General features: G+C 50.3%; 1 protein-coding gene across 3 annotated transcripts in view; it reads left to right on the forward strand.

Annotated features, from left to right (window-relative positions):
• LOC140193618 (apoptotic chromatin condensation inducer in the nucleus-like) overlaps window positions 1–16,470 on the forward strand; it is a 38,827-nt gene extending 22,357 nt beyond the window's left edge. For all 3 annotated transcript variants that reach the window (XM_072250777.1, XM_072250778.1, XM_072250776.1), the window contains exons 6-12: window positions 233–392; window positions 577–722; window positions 2,610–2,717; window positions 3,449–3,556; window positions 12,404–12,689; window positions 12,784–12,884; window positions 15,754–16,470. In XM_072250777.1, coding sequence (XP_072106878.1) covers window positions 233–392; window positions 577–722; window positions 2,610–2,717; window positions 3,449–3,556; window positions 12,404–12,689; window positions 12,784–12,884; window positions 15,754–16,014 — 1,170 coding nt within the window. In that variant the 3' untranslated portion in view covers window positions 16,015–16,470. The remainder of the gene's footprint in view (window positions 1–232; window positions 393–576; window positions 723–2,609; window positions 2,718–3,448; window positions 3,557–12,403; window positions 12,690–12,783; window positions 12,885–15,753) is intronic.
• The last annotated feature ends 1,231 nt before the right edge of the window (window positions 16,471–17,701 follow it).

The raw sequence follows: 17,701 nt of genomic DNA on the forward strand, positions 1-17,701 counted from the left end.
ATGTCCACCTCCCCAAATCACCCTCATCTCCCCTTCCTTCCCCAATCTCCCCCCCTTCCCTTCTCGCCTATCCCTCAATCCCCTCCCTCATTTTCCTGCTTCCCTACTCCCTACCTCCTCCCCTGCTCTGCTGTTGACTTCTATCACCCCCCCGCCCTACCCGCCGTCTCTCTCACCTCTATCCCTAGCCCTTCCCTCTCCCCGCCTCCTTCATGGACCTTCCTCTCCCCAGGTGGTGACCGCGGAGGGTCCAGAGAACGGAAAGGATGATGATCGGGATGAGGAGGAGGAAGAGGAAGAGGAGGAGGAGGAGACACAGGCGAAGGAGCCTGAGGTGCTTCCCCCGGTGGAACCCGAGGTTCCTCCTGCCGTGGAGGTTGAGCTCAAGAAGGGTGAGTGAGCTAGGTTGGGATGTCCTGGAAATTGGGAACCTGCGGTAACACTTTGTCCTCTCTATGTCCGTGTTGTGACATGCGATCCGTCTGTGACCGCTCCATGTCCCTGTCAGGACTGTGGTCTATTAGAAAACCGATCTTCGTCCCTGCCTTGCAGTCAGACCTGTTTCTCTACCCTCAGTAACTCCGAGTGAAACAGTCGTGCGGCGTTCGATAAGCCAACAGAAGACGGGGATGTCGGTGACAATCGATGATCCAGTGCGGCCGGCGCAGAACCCCTCCCCACCCCGAGGGAAGACCAGTCTCATCGTACACATCTGTAACCTGGTGAGTTCCTGCACAAGTTCCGGTGCCATATCCGTGGGTCGGATCCACACCGGGAGCACCATGCAGTTCCCGTTTCAGTATCCGTGGGTCAGACCCACACTGCGAACGCCGTGCAGTTCTTTTTTCAGTGTGGGTCAGACTCACACCAGGAACACTGTGCTGTTCCTATTTCAGTATCCATGGGTCAGACTCACACCAGGAACACCGTGCTGTTCCTATTTCAGTATCCGTGGGTCAGACTCACACCAGGAACACCGTGCTGTTCCTATTTCAGTATCTGTGGGTCAGACCCACACTGGGAACACCGTGCTGTTCCTATTTCAGTATCTGTGGGTCAGACCCACACTGGGAACACTGTGCTGTTCCTATTTCAGTATCTGTGGGTCAGACTCACACCAGGAACACCGTGCTGTTCCTATTTCAGTATCCGTGGGTCAGACTCACACCAGGAACACCGTGCTGTTCCTATTTCAGTATCCGTGGGTCAGACTCACACCAGGAACACCGTGCTGTTCCTATTTCAGTATCTGTGGGTCAGACTCACACCAGGAACACCGTGCTGTTCCTATTTCAGTATCCGTGGGTCAGACTCACACCAGGAACACCGTGCTGTTCCTATTTCAGTATCCGTGGGTCAGACTCACACCAGGAACACCGTGCTGTTCCTATTTCAGTATCCGTGGGTCAGACTCACACCAGGAACACCGTGCTGTTCCTATTTCAGTATCCGTGGGTCAGACTCACACCAGGAACACCGTGCTGTTCCTATTTCAGTATCCGTGGGTCAGACTCACACCAGGAACACCGTGCTGTTCCTATTTCAGTATCCGTGGGTCAGACTCACACCAGGAACACCGTGCTGTTCCTATTTCAGTATCCGTGGGTCAGACTCACACCAGGAACACCGTGCTGTTCCTATTTCAGTATCCGTGGGTCAGACCCACACTAGGAACACTGCGCAGTTCCCGTTTCAGTATCCGTGGGTCGGACCCACACTGGGAACACCGTGCAGTTCCCGTTTCAGTATCCGTGGGTCGGACCCACACTGGGAACACCGTGCAGTTCCCGTTTCAGTTCCTGTTTCAGTATCCGTGGGTCAGACCCACACCAGGAACACCGTGCAGTTCCCGTTTCAGTATCTGTGGGTCGGACCCACACTGGGAACATCGTGCTGTTCCCGTTTCAGTATCCGTGGGTCGGACCCACACTGGGAACACCGTGCTGTTCCCGTTTCAGTATCCGTGGGTCAGACCCACACTGGGAACACCGTGCACTTCCCGTTTCAGTACCTGTGGGTCAGACCCACACTGTCAGTTCCTGTTTCAGTACCTGTGGGTCAGACCCACATTGGGAGCATTGTGCACAGTTCCCATCTCCTTATCCCTCGTTCCATATGTCAATCCCACTCTGGGTGAAAAAGCTGCTCCTCTGGCCCCCTTTAAATCTCTCCCCTCTCACCTTAAACCTGAACCCCCTGGTTCTGGACTAACCTACCCTGGGAAAAAGACTTATCTTCCATCTTAATTATACCCCACTATCAGGTCACCACTCAGCCTCCTCGGCGCCAGGGAAAACGATCCCAGCCTGTTCGATCTCTCCTTATACTTCAAGCGCTCCAGTTCCAGTAACATGCTCATGAATTTTCCCTACATCCTCTCAATTATAATGGCGGCCAGAACTGCACACGGTGATCACAGTAGCCTGGCCAACAGCCATTGTGCTAGCTGCAGGGTGGCTGTGACGAGTCAGTCTCCTGTGTGGCAGAGATCTTCCCCTTCAGTAGCTGGTCCCTGGGGAGGGAGGGATCAGTCATTGCGCCTCACATGCACCACACACAACATTGTCGCCAGGACTCGGACACACCAGGCTGGACCCTCTTCCCCACAGGTGCGGCCGTTCACCCTGGGGCAGCTCAAGGAGCTGCTGAACCGGACTGGGACCCTGGTGGAAGAAGGATTCTGGATTGACAAGATCAAGTCACACTGCTATGCAACGGTAAGTGGACAGAGCAGCAGCAATAATGGAACGTACAGGTAGGTGGGACGTGTGAGAGGGCAAGGCGGAAGGGTGGGGCGAAGGGAAGAGACGGAATGTGGGGGATGTGGGTGAGAGGGCAAGGTGTGAGGTGAAATGGAAAATGGAGAGTGACGGGGAGAGGGGTAGGAGGGGAGAGGCAGGGGATTAGAGAGTGGGTAGAGGTGGGTTAGGAGGAAGAGACAGGAGTGAGAGAGAGGATATGGGGTGAAAGGGGAAACGGGAGATGGTTGAGTAAGGGGGAGAGCTGAGACAGAGAGTGAGAGGAGATATGAGAAGTGAAACAGAATGAAGGGGGTGTTGAGAGAGGCTTACAGAGAGGGAGAGAGACAGCAGGTTAGGGGGGTTTGAGATTGGATGTTGGGGAGAGACAGATGGGATTGGAGAGGAGAAGCAGAGTCAGGAGGTTTGCTGGGGGGGGTTAAAGAGAGGACAGATGTGGGGAAAGAAAGGTTGGGAGGGAGAAGGGTGGTAAGAGAGGAAGATACAGGAAGGAGAGAAGGAGACTGGGGAGGTAGGATAGTCGGTGGGGGAAGGACATGCTTGAGGGTAGGTGGCGCAGTCGGTGTGAGACACGATGGGTGGGGGAGAAAGGAACTGTGAGACAGAGATGATGCTGAGATACTGCTGCTGGTATGAGTGTGTGCAACGATGAGACTTTGGCTTTACCTGTTTCCTTCCCTCCTCCACAGTACTCCTGCATCGAAGAGGCAATTGCCACTAGGAATTCTCTGCACGGAGTGAAGTGGCCAGCGTCAAATCCCAAATTCCTGGCGGTGGATTATGCAGAGCAGGATGAGGTGTGTATGCTTATCCGATCCTGAGCTGTCTGGTTCTGTGTCTCACCCCAGGAATGTGATGGGATGGGGTGGAGGTGGCCAGGTTGATTGTGCAGGAAGGCGAGCAGGGAGCAGGTGGGGGTGTTTGGTGGAGGAAGAAGAGGGGGTTTCATTCCATGGACGGGGACAAGCAGGACAGATGTGGAAAGGGTGAATGGGGGCCCTTGTCTCAGAACAAATGCTGGGTTGGGATCTCTTGACCCAGAATGGTGAATATCCCTGAAGCTTTGCATTAAACATAGAGCACACGGCAGCACACAACGGACCCTTCAACCCACAGTGTTGTGCACAACTCCCTACACAATGCTCATATCCCTCCATTGCTTTCACATTCAGAATCAGAGTCAGGATTACTGTCACAGACGTATCATGAAATTTGTTATAATTTGAAGTAGCGAGTGAGGGACAGACATTGTTGCTAGGAGTTTAAAAAGAACAGTAACAAGAATGGGGAGCACAAGTGGAGCAGGCATTGTTGGAGTGGGTCAGAGTTAAGAGTGGCAGGCTTGGGCAAGCACATGTGAAGGTTCTAAGTACCTATCCAGTGAGCTTTGTTTTTCGCTTCCTTTGTCAACTAGTCGCGTGCTGAGAACAGGTCCAGAGTATATTCTTTGTGTAAGATGTGGGAACTCTGGGAGACCTCCAGTTTCTGAGCTGCAGCTTCTTAGAGACTGTGTTAAAGTGCTGGAGCTGCAGCTCGATGACCTTCGACTTACACTGGAGAATGATGAGGTGATAGAGGGGAGCTGCAGGGAGGTAGTCACTCCCAGGGTGACTCAGGAGAGGGAAAGAGCCAGTGCAGAGCACCCCTTTGGTCATCCTGTCAATAACAAGCACACTGCTTTGTATCGCAAATACCGGTGATTGACCTACTAGGGGGAAGGCTCAGCAGTCAGGTCCCTAGTACTGAGTCAGACTCAGTGGCTCTTTAGGGAAGGAGGGAATAGGAGTAGGAGGGAGGGAAGAAGTGCAGTGTTGATAGGGGATTTCATAGTTCGAGAAGCAGCCAGTAGATTCCGTGGATGTAATAAAGACACCCGGATGGTATGTTGCCTCCCAGGTGCCAGGGTCCGGATGTCTCGGAGCAGATCCACTGTATTCTAAAGGGGCAGGGCGAACAGCTGGAAGTCGTGGTACATATTGGTATCAATAGCATGGGTTGGGAAAAAGGAGGAGAGGCTGAAGAGGGAATGTAGGGAGTTAGGCAGAGAGCTGAAAAGCAGGACTTCTAGGGTAGTCACCTCTGGATTGCTGTCTGTGCTTAGTGCCAGTGTGGGTGAGAATGGGATGATTTGGCAGATGAGTGTGCGGCTGAAGAATTGGTGCAGGTGGCAGGGTTTCAGATTTTTGTATCGTTGGGAATTCTTCTGGAAAATGACCTGGACAAAAGGATATGTTACACCTAAACCTAAGGGGAACCAGTATCCTTGCCTGACAGGTTTGCTAGAGCTGTTGGGGAGGGGTTAAACTAATTTGGCAAGGGAATGAGAACCGGAGTGGAAGGGCTGAGGCTGGGGCAGCTCATGTACAAGTAGATGCAGTGAGACTGTGAGGAAGGACAGGCAGGTGATGGAGCAAAAATGCAGTCAGTGGGATGAGTTGGTGTAACATGGGGGTAGAATCGAAAATGGTGATGAACACAGGACTGAAGGTATTATATCTGAATGCACTCAGTATACGGAGTGAGGTAGATGATCTTGTAACACGGTTAGAGATTGACAGGTATGACTGGGGGCATCACCCAGTCATAGCTGAAAGAAAATCACAGTTGGAAGCGTTACATCAAGGATACATGTTGTATCGAAAGGACAGGTGGGTAGGCAGAGGTGGTGGGGTACCTCTGGTGGTTTAAAAAGAATGAAATCAAATCATAAGGAGGAGGTGACATAGGATCGGATGATGTAGAATTCCTGTGGATAGAGTTAAGAAACTGCAGGCTAAAAGACCCTGATGGGAGTTATATACAGTACAAGTCTCCAAGTAGCTAGGATGGGGGATACAAATTGCAATGGCAGATAGAAAAGGCATGTAAAACAGGCAATATGACAATAGTCATGGGGCATTTCAATATTGGGAAAATCAGGTTGGTGCTGATTTTCGATCCCAAGAGAAGGAATTTATAGAATGCCTATGGGATGACTTTTTAGAGCAGCTTGTGGTTGAGCCCACTAGGGGGAAAGGCAATTCTGGTTTGGGTGTTGTGTAATGAAGCAAATTTAATTAGAGAGCTTAAGGTAAAAGAGCCCTTAGGAGGCTGTATAGAATTCCCTGCAGTTTGAGACAGAGAAGATAAAGTCAGATATATCAGTATTACAGTAAAGTAAAGGGAATTTCAGAGGCATGAGAGAGGAGTTGGCTAACATTGATTGCAAGAGGACACTAGCAGGGATAATGGCAGAACAGCAATGGCTGGAGTTTTGGGGGCAATTCAGAAGATGTAGGATGGAAGAAGTATTCAAAAGGGAGAATGAAGAAACCATGGCTGACAAGAGAAGTCATAATCAGCATAAAAGGAACAGTGAGGGCATATAATAGAGCAAAAATTAGGGGGAAGTTAGAGGATCGAGAAGCTTTTAAAATCCAACAGATGGCAACTAAAAACCGATAAGGAGAGAAAAGATGAAATATGAAGGGTAGCTAACCAGTAATATCAAAGAAGATACCAAAATGCTTTTCAGATATATAAAACGCATAAGAGAGGTGAAAATGGATATCGGACTACAGGAAAATAATGCTGGAGAGATAGTAATGGGGACAAAGAAATAACAAACAAACTTAATAAGCATTTTGTATTGGTCTTCACTGTGGAAGACACTAGCACTATGCCCAACGATTGAGAGTATCAGGGGTTAGAAGTGCTATTACCAAGGAGAAGGTGCTTGGGAGGCTGAAAGATCTGAAGGTGGATAAGTCACCTGGACCAGATGGGTTACACACCAGGGTTACGAAAGATGTGGCTGAAGAGATTGTGGATGTATTAGTAATGATCTTTCAAGAATCACTGGATTCTGGAATGGTTCTGGAGGGCTAGAAAAATACAAATGTCACTCCACTCTTTAAGAAGGGAGGGAGGCAGAAGAAAGGGAATTTTAAACCAATTAATACACACGAAATGCTGGAGGAACTCAGTAGGCCAGGCAGTGGGTGAGGTGCCAGAGGATTGGAGGACAGTTAATGTTGTTCTGTTGTTTAAGAAAGGGTCTAAGAATAAGCCAGGAAATTATAGGCCAGTGACCCTGACATCAGCAGTGGGAAAGCTATTGGAAAGTATTCTGAGGGACTGGATATATAAGTACTTGGATAGACTGGGACTGATTAAGGATAGCCAACATGGATAAGGGTAAACAGACAACTTTTCGGGCCGAGGCCCCTCATCAGGACTGGAAAAGTGAGATTAGAAGTCAGAGTAAAAAGGTGGGTGCTGGAAAGTACATAGGTGATAGGTGAAACTGGGAGAGGGGGAGGGGTGAAGTAGAGCTGGGAAATCAATCAGCGAAAGAGCTAAAGGACTGGAGAAGGTGGGGGGGGGGGGGGTTCTGATAAGAGAGGACAGAAGACCGTGGAAGAACAGGAAGAAGAAGGAGCACCAGAGGGAGGTGATGTGCAGTTAAGGATATAAGGTGAGATAGGAGAGTGGGGTGGGGGCAGTTACCAGAAGTTTGCAAAATCGATGTTCATGCCATCAGGTTAGAAGCTACTCAGATGGAATATAAGGTTCTGCTCCTCCAGCCTGAGTGTGGCCTCATTGCAGCAGTAGAGGAGGCCGTGGACTGGCATGCTGGAATGGGTATGGGAGATAGACTTGAAATGGGTGACTACCAGGAGTTCCCGCTTCTTTCTGGCGAACTGGTAGGTGCTCATCGAAGTGGTCTCCCAATCTATGTCAGGTTTCCTCAATATACAGGAGGCCACACCGGGATCACCGAATACAGTAAATGACCCCAACAGACTCACAGGTGAAGTATCGCCTCACCTGGAAGGACTGTTTGGGGCCCTGAATGGTAGTGAGGGAGGAGGCGTAGGGGCAGGTATGGCACTTGTTCTGCTTGCAAGGATAAGTGCCAGGAGGGAGATCAGTGGAGGGACATGAATAGACAAGGGAGTCGTGTAAGGAGCAATGCCTGTGGAAAATGGTGTGGGGGAGGTGTATGGGAGAGATGTATTTGGTGGTGGAGCCCCACTGGAAATGATGGAAGTTATGGAGAATTATGTGCTGGGCGCAGAATCTGATGGGGTGGTAGGTGAGGATGAGAGGTACCCTGTCCCTGGTGGGGTGGCAGGTAGATGGGCTGACGGTAGACATGCATGAAGTAGAAGAGATGCGGGTGAGGACAGTGTTGATAGTGGAGGAAGGAAAGCCCCTCTCTTTGAAGAAGGAGGACATCTCATTAGTTCTAGAATGAAAAGCCTCATCCTGACAACAGATGTTGTAGAGACAGAGGAATTGAGAGAAGGGGATGGCATTTTTACAAGTGACAGGGTGGAAGAGGTATAGTCCAGGTAGCTCAAAGAATCAGTGGGATAAACTGTCTCCAGAGATCGGGAAGGTGGAGGGGGTGTCGGAAATGGACCATGTAAATTGAGGGCAGGGTGGAAACTGGAGGCAAAGTTGATGAAGTCGACGAGCTCAGCATGGGTGCAGGAAGCAGCATTAATGCAGTCGCCGATGTAGCGTAGGAAAAGTTGGGGCGTGATGCCAATGTAGGCTTGAGCATTGACTGTTCTAAACCAGTTAGCCTGACTTCAGTCATTGGGAAGATGTTGGAATTCATAATTAAGGATGAGGCTTTGGGGTACTTGGAGGTGCATGATAAAATAGGTTGAAATCAACATGGTTTCCTTAAGGGAAATCTTACCTGACAAAGGAGAGTCAGTGAGTATTTTTTTACTTGGATTTTCAGAAGTTTTTGACAAAGTACTGCATATGAGGCTGCTTAAATTAAGAGCCCATGGGATTACAGAAAAGATACTAGCATGGATAGAAGATTAACTGACTGGCAGAAGACAAAGAGTGGGAATAAAGGGAACCTTTTCTGATTGGCTGCTGGTCACTTGTGGTGTTCAGAAGGGGTCAGTGTTGGGACTGCTTTTTGTGTTATATGTCAGTGATTTTGATTATGGAATTAATGGCTTTGTGGCCAAGTTTGTAGATGATACAAAGGTCGGTGGAGGGGCAGGTGGTGGTGAGGAAGCAGGGTGTCTGCAGAGGACTTGGACAGCTTTGGAGAATGGGCAAAGAAGTGGCAGATTGAACATAGTGGATGGAAGTGTAGGGTCATGCATTTTGGTAGAAGGAATACAGATGTAGATTATTTTCTAAACAGAGAAATAATTCAAAAATCAGAGGTGCAAAAGGACTGGAGAGTCCTTGTGCAGGATTCCTTAAAGGTCAACTTTCAAGTTGAGTTGGTGGTAAGGAAGGCAAATGCACTGGGCGGCATGGTAGTGTAACGGTTAAGTCCGACACAATTACAGCTTGGGAGCTCCGGAGTTTGGAGTTCAGTTCCTGTGCTGTTCTGTCAGGAGTCTCTGTACGTCCTCCCCATGGAATGTGTGGGTTTTCTCTGGGTGCTCTGGTTTCCTCCCACAGCCCAGAGATGTGCTAGGTAGGTGAATAGGTCATTGTAAATTGTCCCGTGATTGGATTAGGGTTAATCGGTGGAGGTAAGTCTAAGGCTTTAGACGGCATTGGTGAGACCACATGTAGAGTATCATGGCTAATTTTGGGCCCCTTATCTAAGAAAAGATGTGCTGGTTTTGGAGAGGGTCCGGAGAAGATTCATGAGAACAATCCCAGGAATGAAAAGGTTACATATAGAATCACAGAAATAGGCCATTCAGCCCATCTAGTCCATGACAAACCATTAATCTGCTTAGTCCTATCGACCTGCACCTAGACCATAGGCCACCATACCTCTGCCGTCCATGAACCTTTCCAAATTAGGCCTCACCAGTGTCTTATACATCTTCAACATAACTTCCCAACTCCTGTACTCAGTACATTGATTTATGAAGGCCAATGTACCAAAAGCTTTCTTTACGATGCTCTATACCTGTGGCAGCACTCTCAAGGCATTATGGATCTTTATTCCCAGATCCCTCTAATTTACTGCACTTCTACCACTCACTATGTAAGATCTACCCTGGTACCCTGGTTGGTCCACCTGAAGTGTAACACCCCACACTTGTCTGCATTAAATTCCATCTCTGCCATTTTTCTAGCTGACCCCGATCCCACATCAAGATTTGATAGTCTTCCTCACTGTCCACTCCACCCCCAATCTTGATGTTATCTGCATATTTGCTGATCCAGTTTACCACATTATCATCCAGATCGTTGGTAAATATGACAGACAACTACGGGCCCAGCACCGATCCCTGCGACACTCCACTAGTCACAGGCCTTCAGTCAGAGAAGCAGCCATTTACTATCCTTTGATGGCTTTTCCTGCAAAGCCAATGTCTATCCTGTTTACCACCTCAGCTTGAATGCCAAGCAGCTGGACCTGCCTGATGAACCACCCATTCAAGCCCTTGTCGACAACATCCACTGCCTTGCCTTTATCACCTTTTCTGGTAACTTCCTCAAAACTTACCTACCACACACAAAGCCATGTTGAATATCCCTAATCAGTCCCAGGCTATCCAAGTACTTGTATATCCAGTCCCTTAGAATACCTTCCCACTGCTGATGTCAGGCTCACCAGCCAATAATTTCCTGCCTTATTCTTAGGGCTTTTCTTAAACAACAGAACAACATTAACTGTCCTTCAATCCTCCGGCATCTCACCCATGGCTAAGAATGTTTTAAATATCTCTGATAGGGCTCTGCAATTTCTGCACCAGTCTCCCATAGGGTTCAAAGGAACACCTTGTCAGGCTTGGTGATCTATTCACCCTAATTTGCCTCAAGACAGCAAACACCTCCCCCTCTGTAATCTGTGTAAGGTTCATGACTTCATGGTGGCTTTGCCTCAATTCCATAGACTCTGTGTTCATCTCTCGATGCAAAAATCCATTTAGAGTCTCCCTCATGTCTTTCAGCTCCGAGCATAGGTTACCACTCTGACCTTCCTAAGACCAGTTTCATCCCTTGCGATCCTTTTGCTCTTAATATATTTGTAGAAGCCCTTGGGATTTTCCTTCACCTTGTCTGCTGGAGCAACATCACCTGTTCTTTTAGCCATCCTGATTTCCTCCTTGTTAAGAGGAGCGTTTGATGCCTCTGGGCCTTTACTTGCTGGAGTTTAGAAGGATGAGGGGAATCTCATTAAAACCTATTGAATGTGAAAGGCCTAGAGTGGATGGGGGGAGGATGTTTTGTATAGTGGGCAAGTCTAGATCCAGAGGGCACAGCCTCGGAATAGAGACACGTCTGTTTAGAACAGAGGGGGAGTTTTTTTAGCCAAAGGGTGGTGGAGCTGGAATTTATTGCCACGAATGGCCAAGTTGTTGAGTATATTTAAAGTGGAGGTTGATAGGCTCTTAATTAGTCAGGGAGTCAAAGGTTACAGGGAGAAGGCAGGAGAATGGGGTTGAGAGGGATAATAAATCAGCCATAGTGGAGCAGACGCGATGGGCTGAGTGGCCTCATTCCACTCCTATGTCTTACAGATTAAATTAAAGTAAGAATATACAAAAACTAATAAACAAACTGGGCAAAAAGCAAAATAGTGCGATAGTGTTGCCAGCTTCATTGACTGTTCAGCACCTGATGGCAGAGGGAAAGAAACTGTCCCTAAAATGCTGGGTGTGAGCCTTCAGGCTCCTGTCCCTCCTCCCTGACAGCGGTATTGAGAAGAGGGTATGTCTCGGATGGTCAGGGGCCTTAGCGATGGATGCCCGCTTTCTGAGGCACCGCCTCGTGAAGATGCCCTCGACGATGGGGAAGGTTGTGCCCAGGATGGAGCTGGTTGAGTCGACAACCTTCTGCAGCTTTTTCCGACCTTGTGAATTGGAGCCTTCATACAGACGGCGATGCAGGCAGTCAGAATGCTCTCCAATGTACATTTGCTGGGGTCTTTGGTGACACGCATATCATGTGCCTATTTAAGAACCCCTTAAATGCCTCTAGTATATCTGCATCCTCCAGTGCATTCACCACTAAGGCACATCGCTGCAGGCACTCACCGCTCTCTGTGTAAAGAAAAACTTGCCCCACGCATCTGCTTTGAGCTTATCCCCTCTAGTATTAGACATTTCCACCCCGGGATAAAGATACCGACTGTCAATTCTATCTTACAATCCCATAAACCTCTCTCAGGTCTCCCCTCAGCCTCTGCCGCTCCAGACAAAACAGCCCAGGTTTGTTTGACCTCTCCTTGTAGCTCCTGCCCTCTTAATTCAGACAGCATCCTGGTGAGCCTCTTCTGCACCCTCTCTTTATCCTTCCTGTGATGGGGTGACCAGAAATGCACACACATACTCCAGATGTGGCTGAACCAGATTTTTATAAAGCTGCAGTACAACTTCCCGGCACCTGAACTTAGCTCTTCGAGTAATGCTGTATGCCTACTTTATCTCGTTGTCAACCTGTGTGGCCATTTTCAGGGAGCAGTAGACTTGGTCCCCAAGATCCCTCTGGACACTAACACTGTTAAGGGTCCAGCTATTAACTGTACCATACCTTTACATTTGATCTCCCAAAGAGAAACACCTCTCACTTGCCCTCATTAAACTGCATTTTCCTTTTCTCCATCCATATCTGTAATCGATCTACACCCACCTGTATCCTTTCAGAGGGATGTGGAGGAGAGGGGCTGAGGAGGGCTGGGTTCTGTCTATGCTGACCGCTGTCTCCTGCCACAGCTGGATTTCCACAAGGGCCTGAAGGTGGAGAGGCCATTGGAGCCGAAGGCGGAGGAGGCACGCGGCGAACTGCGGGACCATGAGCGGGCAGCCCGCGAGCTGTGGGCCGAGAGGGAGCGGGAGATGGAGCGGCGGGAGAGGACGCGCTCCGAACGGGAGTGGGACCGCGACAAGGTGCGGGAGTACGAGGCCAAGGAGGGAGGCAGGGCACGTTCCCGCTCCCGATCCCGGGAACGCCGGCGCAAGGACAGACCGAAGTCCAAGGAGAAGAGGAGCGAGAGGAAAGGTGAGGGCGGCTGGTTCCCAGCCCATTGCGTTATCCCCCCCATCCGCACCACCCCTTCATTAATCATTTCAACCCTTCATTCCCCCTCACACAGAGAAAGTTCCGGAGGAGCCCCCAGCCAAACTGCTGGACGACCTGTTCCGTAAAACAAAAGCAGCCCCCTGCATTTACTGGCTCCCGCTGACCGTCGAGCAGGTGAGTGGGCAGGTCAGGGCAGCTCCCTTTCTGAGGACACTGGACACTGGGGGCTGGGGCAGAGCGAGCAGGGTTCAGTCTCAGGTCTGAGAAGTTGGGGGGTTGCGGGCAATAGTTACAGAGAGGTGGTAATTCCCACAGTCAGAGACGCTGACAGGGAGCGAGGGGAAGGGGTTCTGGTACAGGGAGAGTGGAGATGGGGGAGCATGGAGGGAGCAGTGAGGGAGGAGGGAGGGTGGATGGGCGGTCAAGAGGGGCAAATGGAGTTGGGGCGGTGAGAAGCAGCAATAAGGTGGTGAGGGGAAGTGAGGAGGGAGCTCAGTGCCCCGGGATGCGGGAGGAGACTGGAGCACTCCGGGATCCCACCTGGTCACAGGGAGAATGTGCAAACTCCACACAGGCAGCAGCAGAGGTGGGGACCGAACTTAGGTGTCTGGGACTTGGAGGCAGCGGATATACCCACTGAGTTACTCACACCCCTGAAACCAGGTTAGGAGGGAAGATCCGGGATGGTTGTTGAATGGATAGGCAGATTGGGAGGGTACAGGGTACTGAACCACTGGTGACTGTGTGTGGGGACCCTTGGGGAAGAGTGATCACTACAAAAGCATGGTTTCTCATTGAAAGGTCTGATAACAACAGGATAGGAAGGGGTGTGGGAACAATATGGAGAGGGCAGAGGATTCACCGGGAAGCTAGAGCACAGGGTTAATAGCAGGATTCTTAGCAATGTGGAGGAATAGACAGATCTTGGGGGAAAATTCCATAGATTCCTTGAGGTTGTCATGCAGATTGATGGAGTCGATAGAAGGCTTATGGTGTTTTGGCTTTTGTTAGGCGGGAGTTGAGTGCAAAAGCCAAGAGGTAATCTTGCAGTTCTGTAAAACTGTGGTTGGACCACGCTTGGAATATTATGTTCAATCTTAGTCTTCAGAGAGGGTGCGGGAGAGATTTACCAGGATGCTGCCTAGATTAGAGAGCATCTCTTATGGGGAAAGGTTGAGCAAATTAGGGCTTTTCTCTTTGGAGTGAAGGAGGATGAGAGGAGACTGACAGAGTGGACAGCCAGGGACCTTTTCGCAGCGTGGAAAAGCTGATACCGGAGAGCATCATTTTAAGGTGACTGGAGGAGAGCATAGGGGGATGTCAGAGGTAGGTTTTTTACACAGAGAGTGGTGGGTGTGTGGAATGCCCTGCCAGGGGTGACAGTAGAGACCAATACATTAGGGACTCTTAGATAAGTGAAATGGAGGGCTCTGTTGGGGGAGGAAGGGTTAGATTGATCTTTCAGTAGGTCAAAAGGATGACACAACATCGTGGGCCAAAGAGCCTGGGACTGTGCTATAATGTTCTCAGTTCTATTTTGCCCGGAATGAAGGCTGAACAGGCTGGGATTGTTCTCTGTGGAGTGAAAGAGGCTGACGTTGCCCTTACAGAGGTGTGTAAAATCACTACGGGCAGAGGTAAACGATGCTCATCGTCTTTCCCCCAAGCTAGTTTGAGTCTAAAACTAGAAGGTGAGAGGAGAAAGATTTAAAAGGGACCCCCAAGGAGCAACCTTTGCACCCAGAGAGTGGTCCGTATAGGAGTTGGCGGAAGCAGGTACATTAACAATGTTTAAAAGACCATTGGACAGGTACACAGATAGGAAAGGTTTAGAGGGGAATCTGGGTTGTCAAGAACCAGTTGGCCAAAAGGCCTGTTTCTGTGCTCTGTGACCCCCTCCCCCACCACCCCGGACCCCTATGAGGCGAAGACAGGGCACTGAGCACAGGGGTTAGGACATTGTGCTGTATTTGTAGGAATACAGTGCATAGCTTTGGCCGCCCTGTCATAGGAAAGATGTTAAATTAGAAAGTGCTGAAAGGATTTATGAGGATGTTGCCAAAACTAGAGGGCCTGAGAATGCAGGCTATGTCTTTATTTCGTAGAACATTAGGAGAATGAGGAGTGATCTTGTCAAAATATTGAAAGCGAGAGGATATTGAAAACGTGGTTGATCTTTTCTCCAGTCTGTAACAAGCTGCCAGACGAAGTGATTGAAGCAGGCACATTAGGAACATTTAAAAGACACTTGGGCAAGGACGTGGAGTCTCCCAGCTATAGGAATGGTATGATTAAGCTGGAGAAGGTACAGAAAAGTTCCTGGGACTGGGGAGGGCTGGAGTTACAAGGAGAGACTGGACAGGCTGCGGCTGTCTTCTCTGGGGTGAAGAAGGCTGAGGGGTGACTTGATACAGGTTTATAAAAATCACAAGGGGCAGAGAGAGGGTAGATAGTCATACAGGTTTAAGGCAAGAGGGGGAAGGTTCAAAGGAGAAGCTTCTTCCACGTAGAGGGTGATGAGTGCATGGATTAGAAAGGGTTTGAGGGATTTGGGTCAAATGCATGCCCATTAGCAGGAACTGGCTAAATGGGGATCTTGGTTATCGTGGAACAGACGGGCTGAAGGGCCGGCATCTCTGCTGCGTGAGAAGTTCACTAGGGTGTAGGAGACTGTATCGAGGTATGTACGCAGGGGGAATGTGCACAGACCTTTTCCCCAGGTTGGGAAATTAAGAACTGGAAGGCACAGAGGACAGAGGGCAGCAATTTAATAGGAACCTGAGGGGCAGCTTTTCACCTAGAAGGTGGCCTGTAAATGGAACGAGCTGCTGGAGGAAGTGGTTCAGGCAGGTACAATAACAACATTTAAAAGACACTTAAGACGGGTTCATGCACAGGAAAGGTTTAGAGGGATCTGGGCCAAACGCGGGCAGATGGGACGAGCCGAACCGAGGTAACCGTCCTACCCTGGGGACGAGAGGTGGAGGGACGGGGCAGGAGGGGAGTATCCCTGACCCAGGTGCTGGTGTGTTTGTGCCGGCAGATCGTGCGTAAGGAGATGGAGCGGGCGGACCGCGCCCGAGAGCGGGAGAAGCGGCGGAAGGAGCAGGAGGAGGAGGAGAGGAAGCGGGAGGAGGAGCGGAAGGAACGAGCCAAGGAGCGGGCCAAGGAACGGGAGAAGGAGGCGGAGCGGGGCCGCGAGTCCGAGAGGAAGCGGGAGCACAGCCGGGGTCGGGAACGCCGGGAGACCAAGAGACACAGCCGGAGCCGCAGCACGTCCAGGCGAGACCACAGCCGGCGCTGACCCCCAAGGGCCAAGTGTCTGCCTACCCCACCACTCCACCCTGAGGAGAGGGGACAGGGGGGAGAGAAAATGGGCTCCCATGGCCCTCCCACCTGCCCACCGTAGTTTACTTTCTGAGGAGTGTACTGTATCGTTTGGGCCCCCTCCCCATGGTGCCCAGGGAATGGCAGGGTGGGGAAAGGGTCTCACCGAGGTTGAGGTAACACAGTGATCTGTGGGCTACCCCCACCTCTTCCCCGGTCACAGAGGGCCTGGGAGGGCAGAAGCCTCTCCATGTACTCTGTCAGGTCGGGGGCCCTGCTGAGCATCCGGAGCGCTCGAGCGCACGGTCCCCGTCCCCTCCCCTTTCTGGTGGTAGAGGGAGAGGGAGGACCTTGGCCCTTCCTGTTCCCCATATCTGTTTTTACATTCTGCCTTTTCTTTTTCGATGTCAAATAAAATAGCTTGTTTGGTTTCCTCGTCTGTCAGGCAGGTCTGATTCTCGGCGGGACGGGGAAGGACGGGGGACTGAAGGGGACAGCGGCAGAGAGTTTTGTCTGTCAGGCTGGTCTGATTCTCTCTCTGGGTGAGGCAGGGAGGGGAGTAGAGGGGGAGAGATTTGGCATTCAGGGAGGGAGTAGAGGGAGGGGAGAGTTGGGACACGGAAATTCCAGGGTAGGTGCGTTTTGGGGGTGGATGCAGGTTTACAGGATAATTCCAGAGCGGACTTTGGGACAGCGGGGCGCGGGGAGAGTGAGTTGGAATGGGCAGTTCAAGGTGGGGATCATTCTCACACTGAAGTTCACTGGCAGCAGCATCACAGGCGTCCGGGCACCAGAGCACAACATTCACAAGCACATCATCAACTCAACATAAACTCCACAACCCAGAGTGGAATTAAAACGAAAGCAGTCCATCATAGTGCAAAGGGTTGCTGAACTGAGGTAGTGATCAACGTGCAGATTGGTTCGAGAACCGAATGATTGAGAACCTGGTGGTGTGTGGGACTTCAGGTTTGTACCTCCTGCCCGACGGTAACTGTGAGAAGATGGCATGTCCCAGATGGTGAGGATCTTTGATAATACAAAACCCCCCATACGTCGATAGATGGCGGGGAGGGCTGGGTCTGCTACTCTCTGCACGTCCTTGCATTCCTGCACATTCAAACTACTGTATCGTACCATAATCTAACCACCGGGCAACTTCCACCTCCACCAGGGAACTGGGCCAGTGACCTGACGGTCAACAATCTGGTAGAGAACTTGGCTTCGGTACCACTGAGACATGTGGGGTATACAGAGGGACCCATGGGTCCGAGTGCAAGTGCCTGAACAGGTTGATAGGGTGGTAAGGAAAACATTACACTCGCTTGTAATGTTAGTTTAGGCATTGAGTTTGTGTTGCAGCTCTATAATATTCTTGTTAGGACACATTCAGTTCCCAGGGCTGAGCAATGGGCTTGGACCCCAAGATCCCTCTGTACACCGACACTGTTAAGGGTCCAGCCATTAACTATGTTCTGTCCCTTTACATTTGATCTCCCGAAATGCAACGCCTCACACTTGCCTGGATTTAACTCCATCTGCCATTTCTCCACACTGATCTGTAACCTGCCAATCCTCTGGCAGATTTCTACACTGTCCAAAACTCTGGCATTCATTGTATTGACTGCAACCTTACTAATCACCCATGTATGCTTTCATCCACA

The sequence above is a fragment of the Mobula birostris genome, unplaced genomic scaffold (assembly GCF_030028105.1).
Source record: "Mobula birostris isolate sMobBir1 unplaced genomic scaffold, sMobBir1.hap1 scaffold_619, whole genome shotgun sequence".
Taxonomy (NCBI): domain Eukaryota; kingdom Metazoa; phylum Chordata; class Chondrichthyes; order Myliobatiformes; family Myliobatidae; genus Mobula; species Mobula birostris.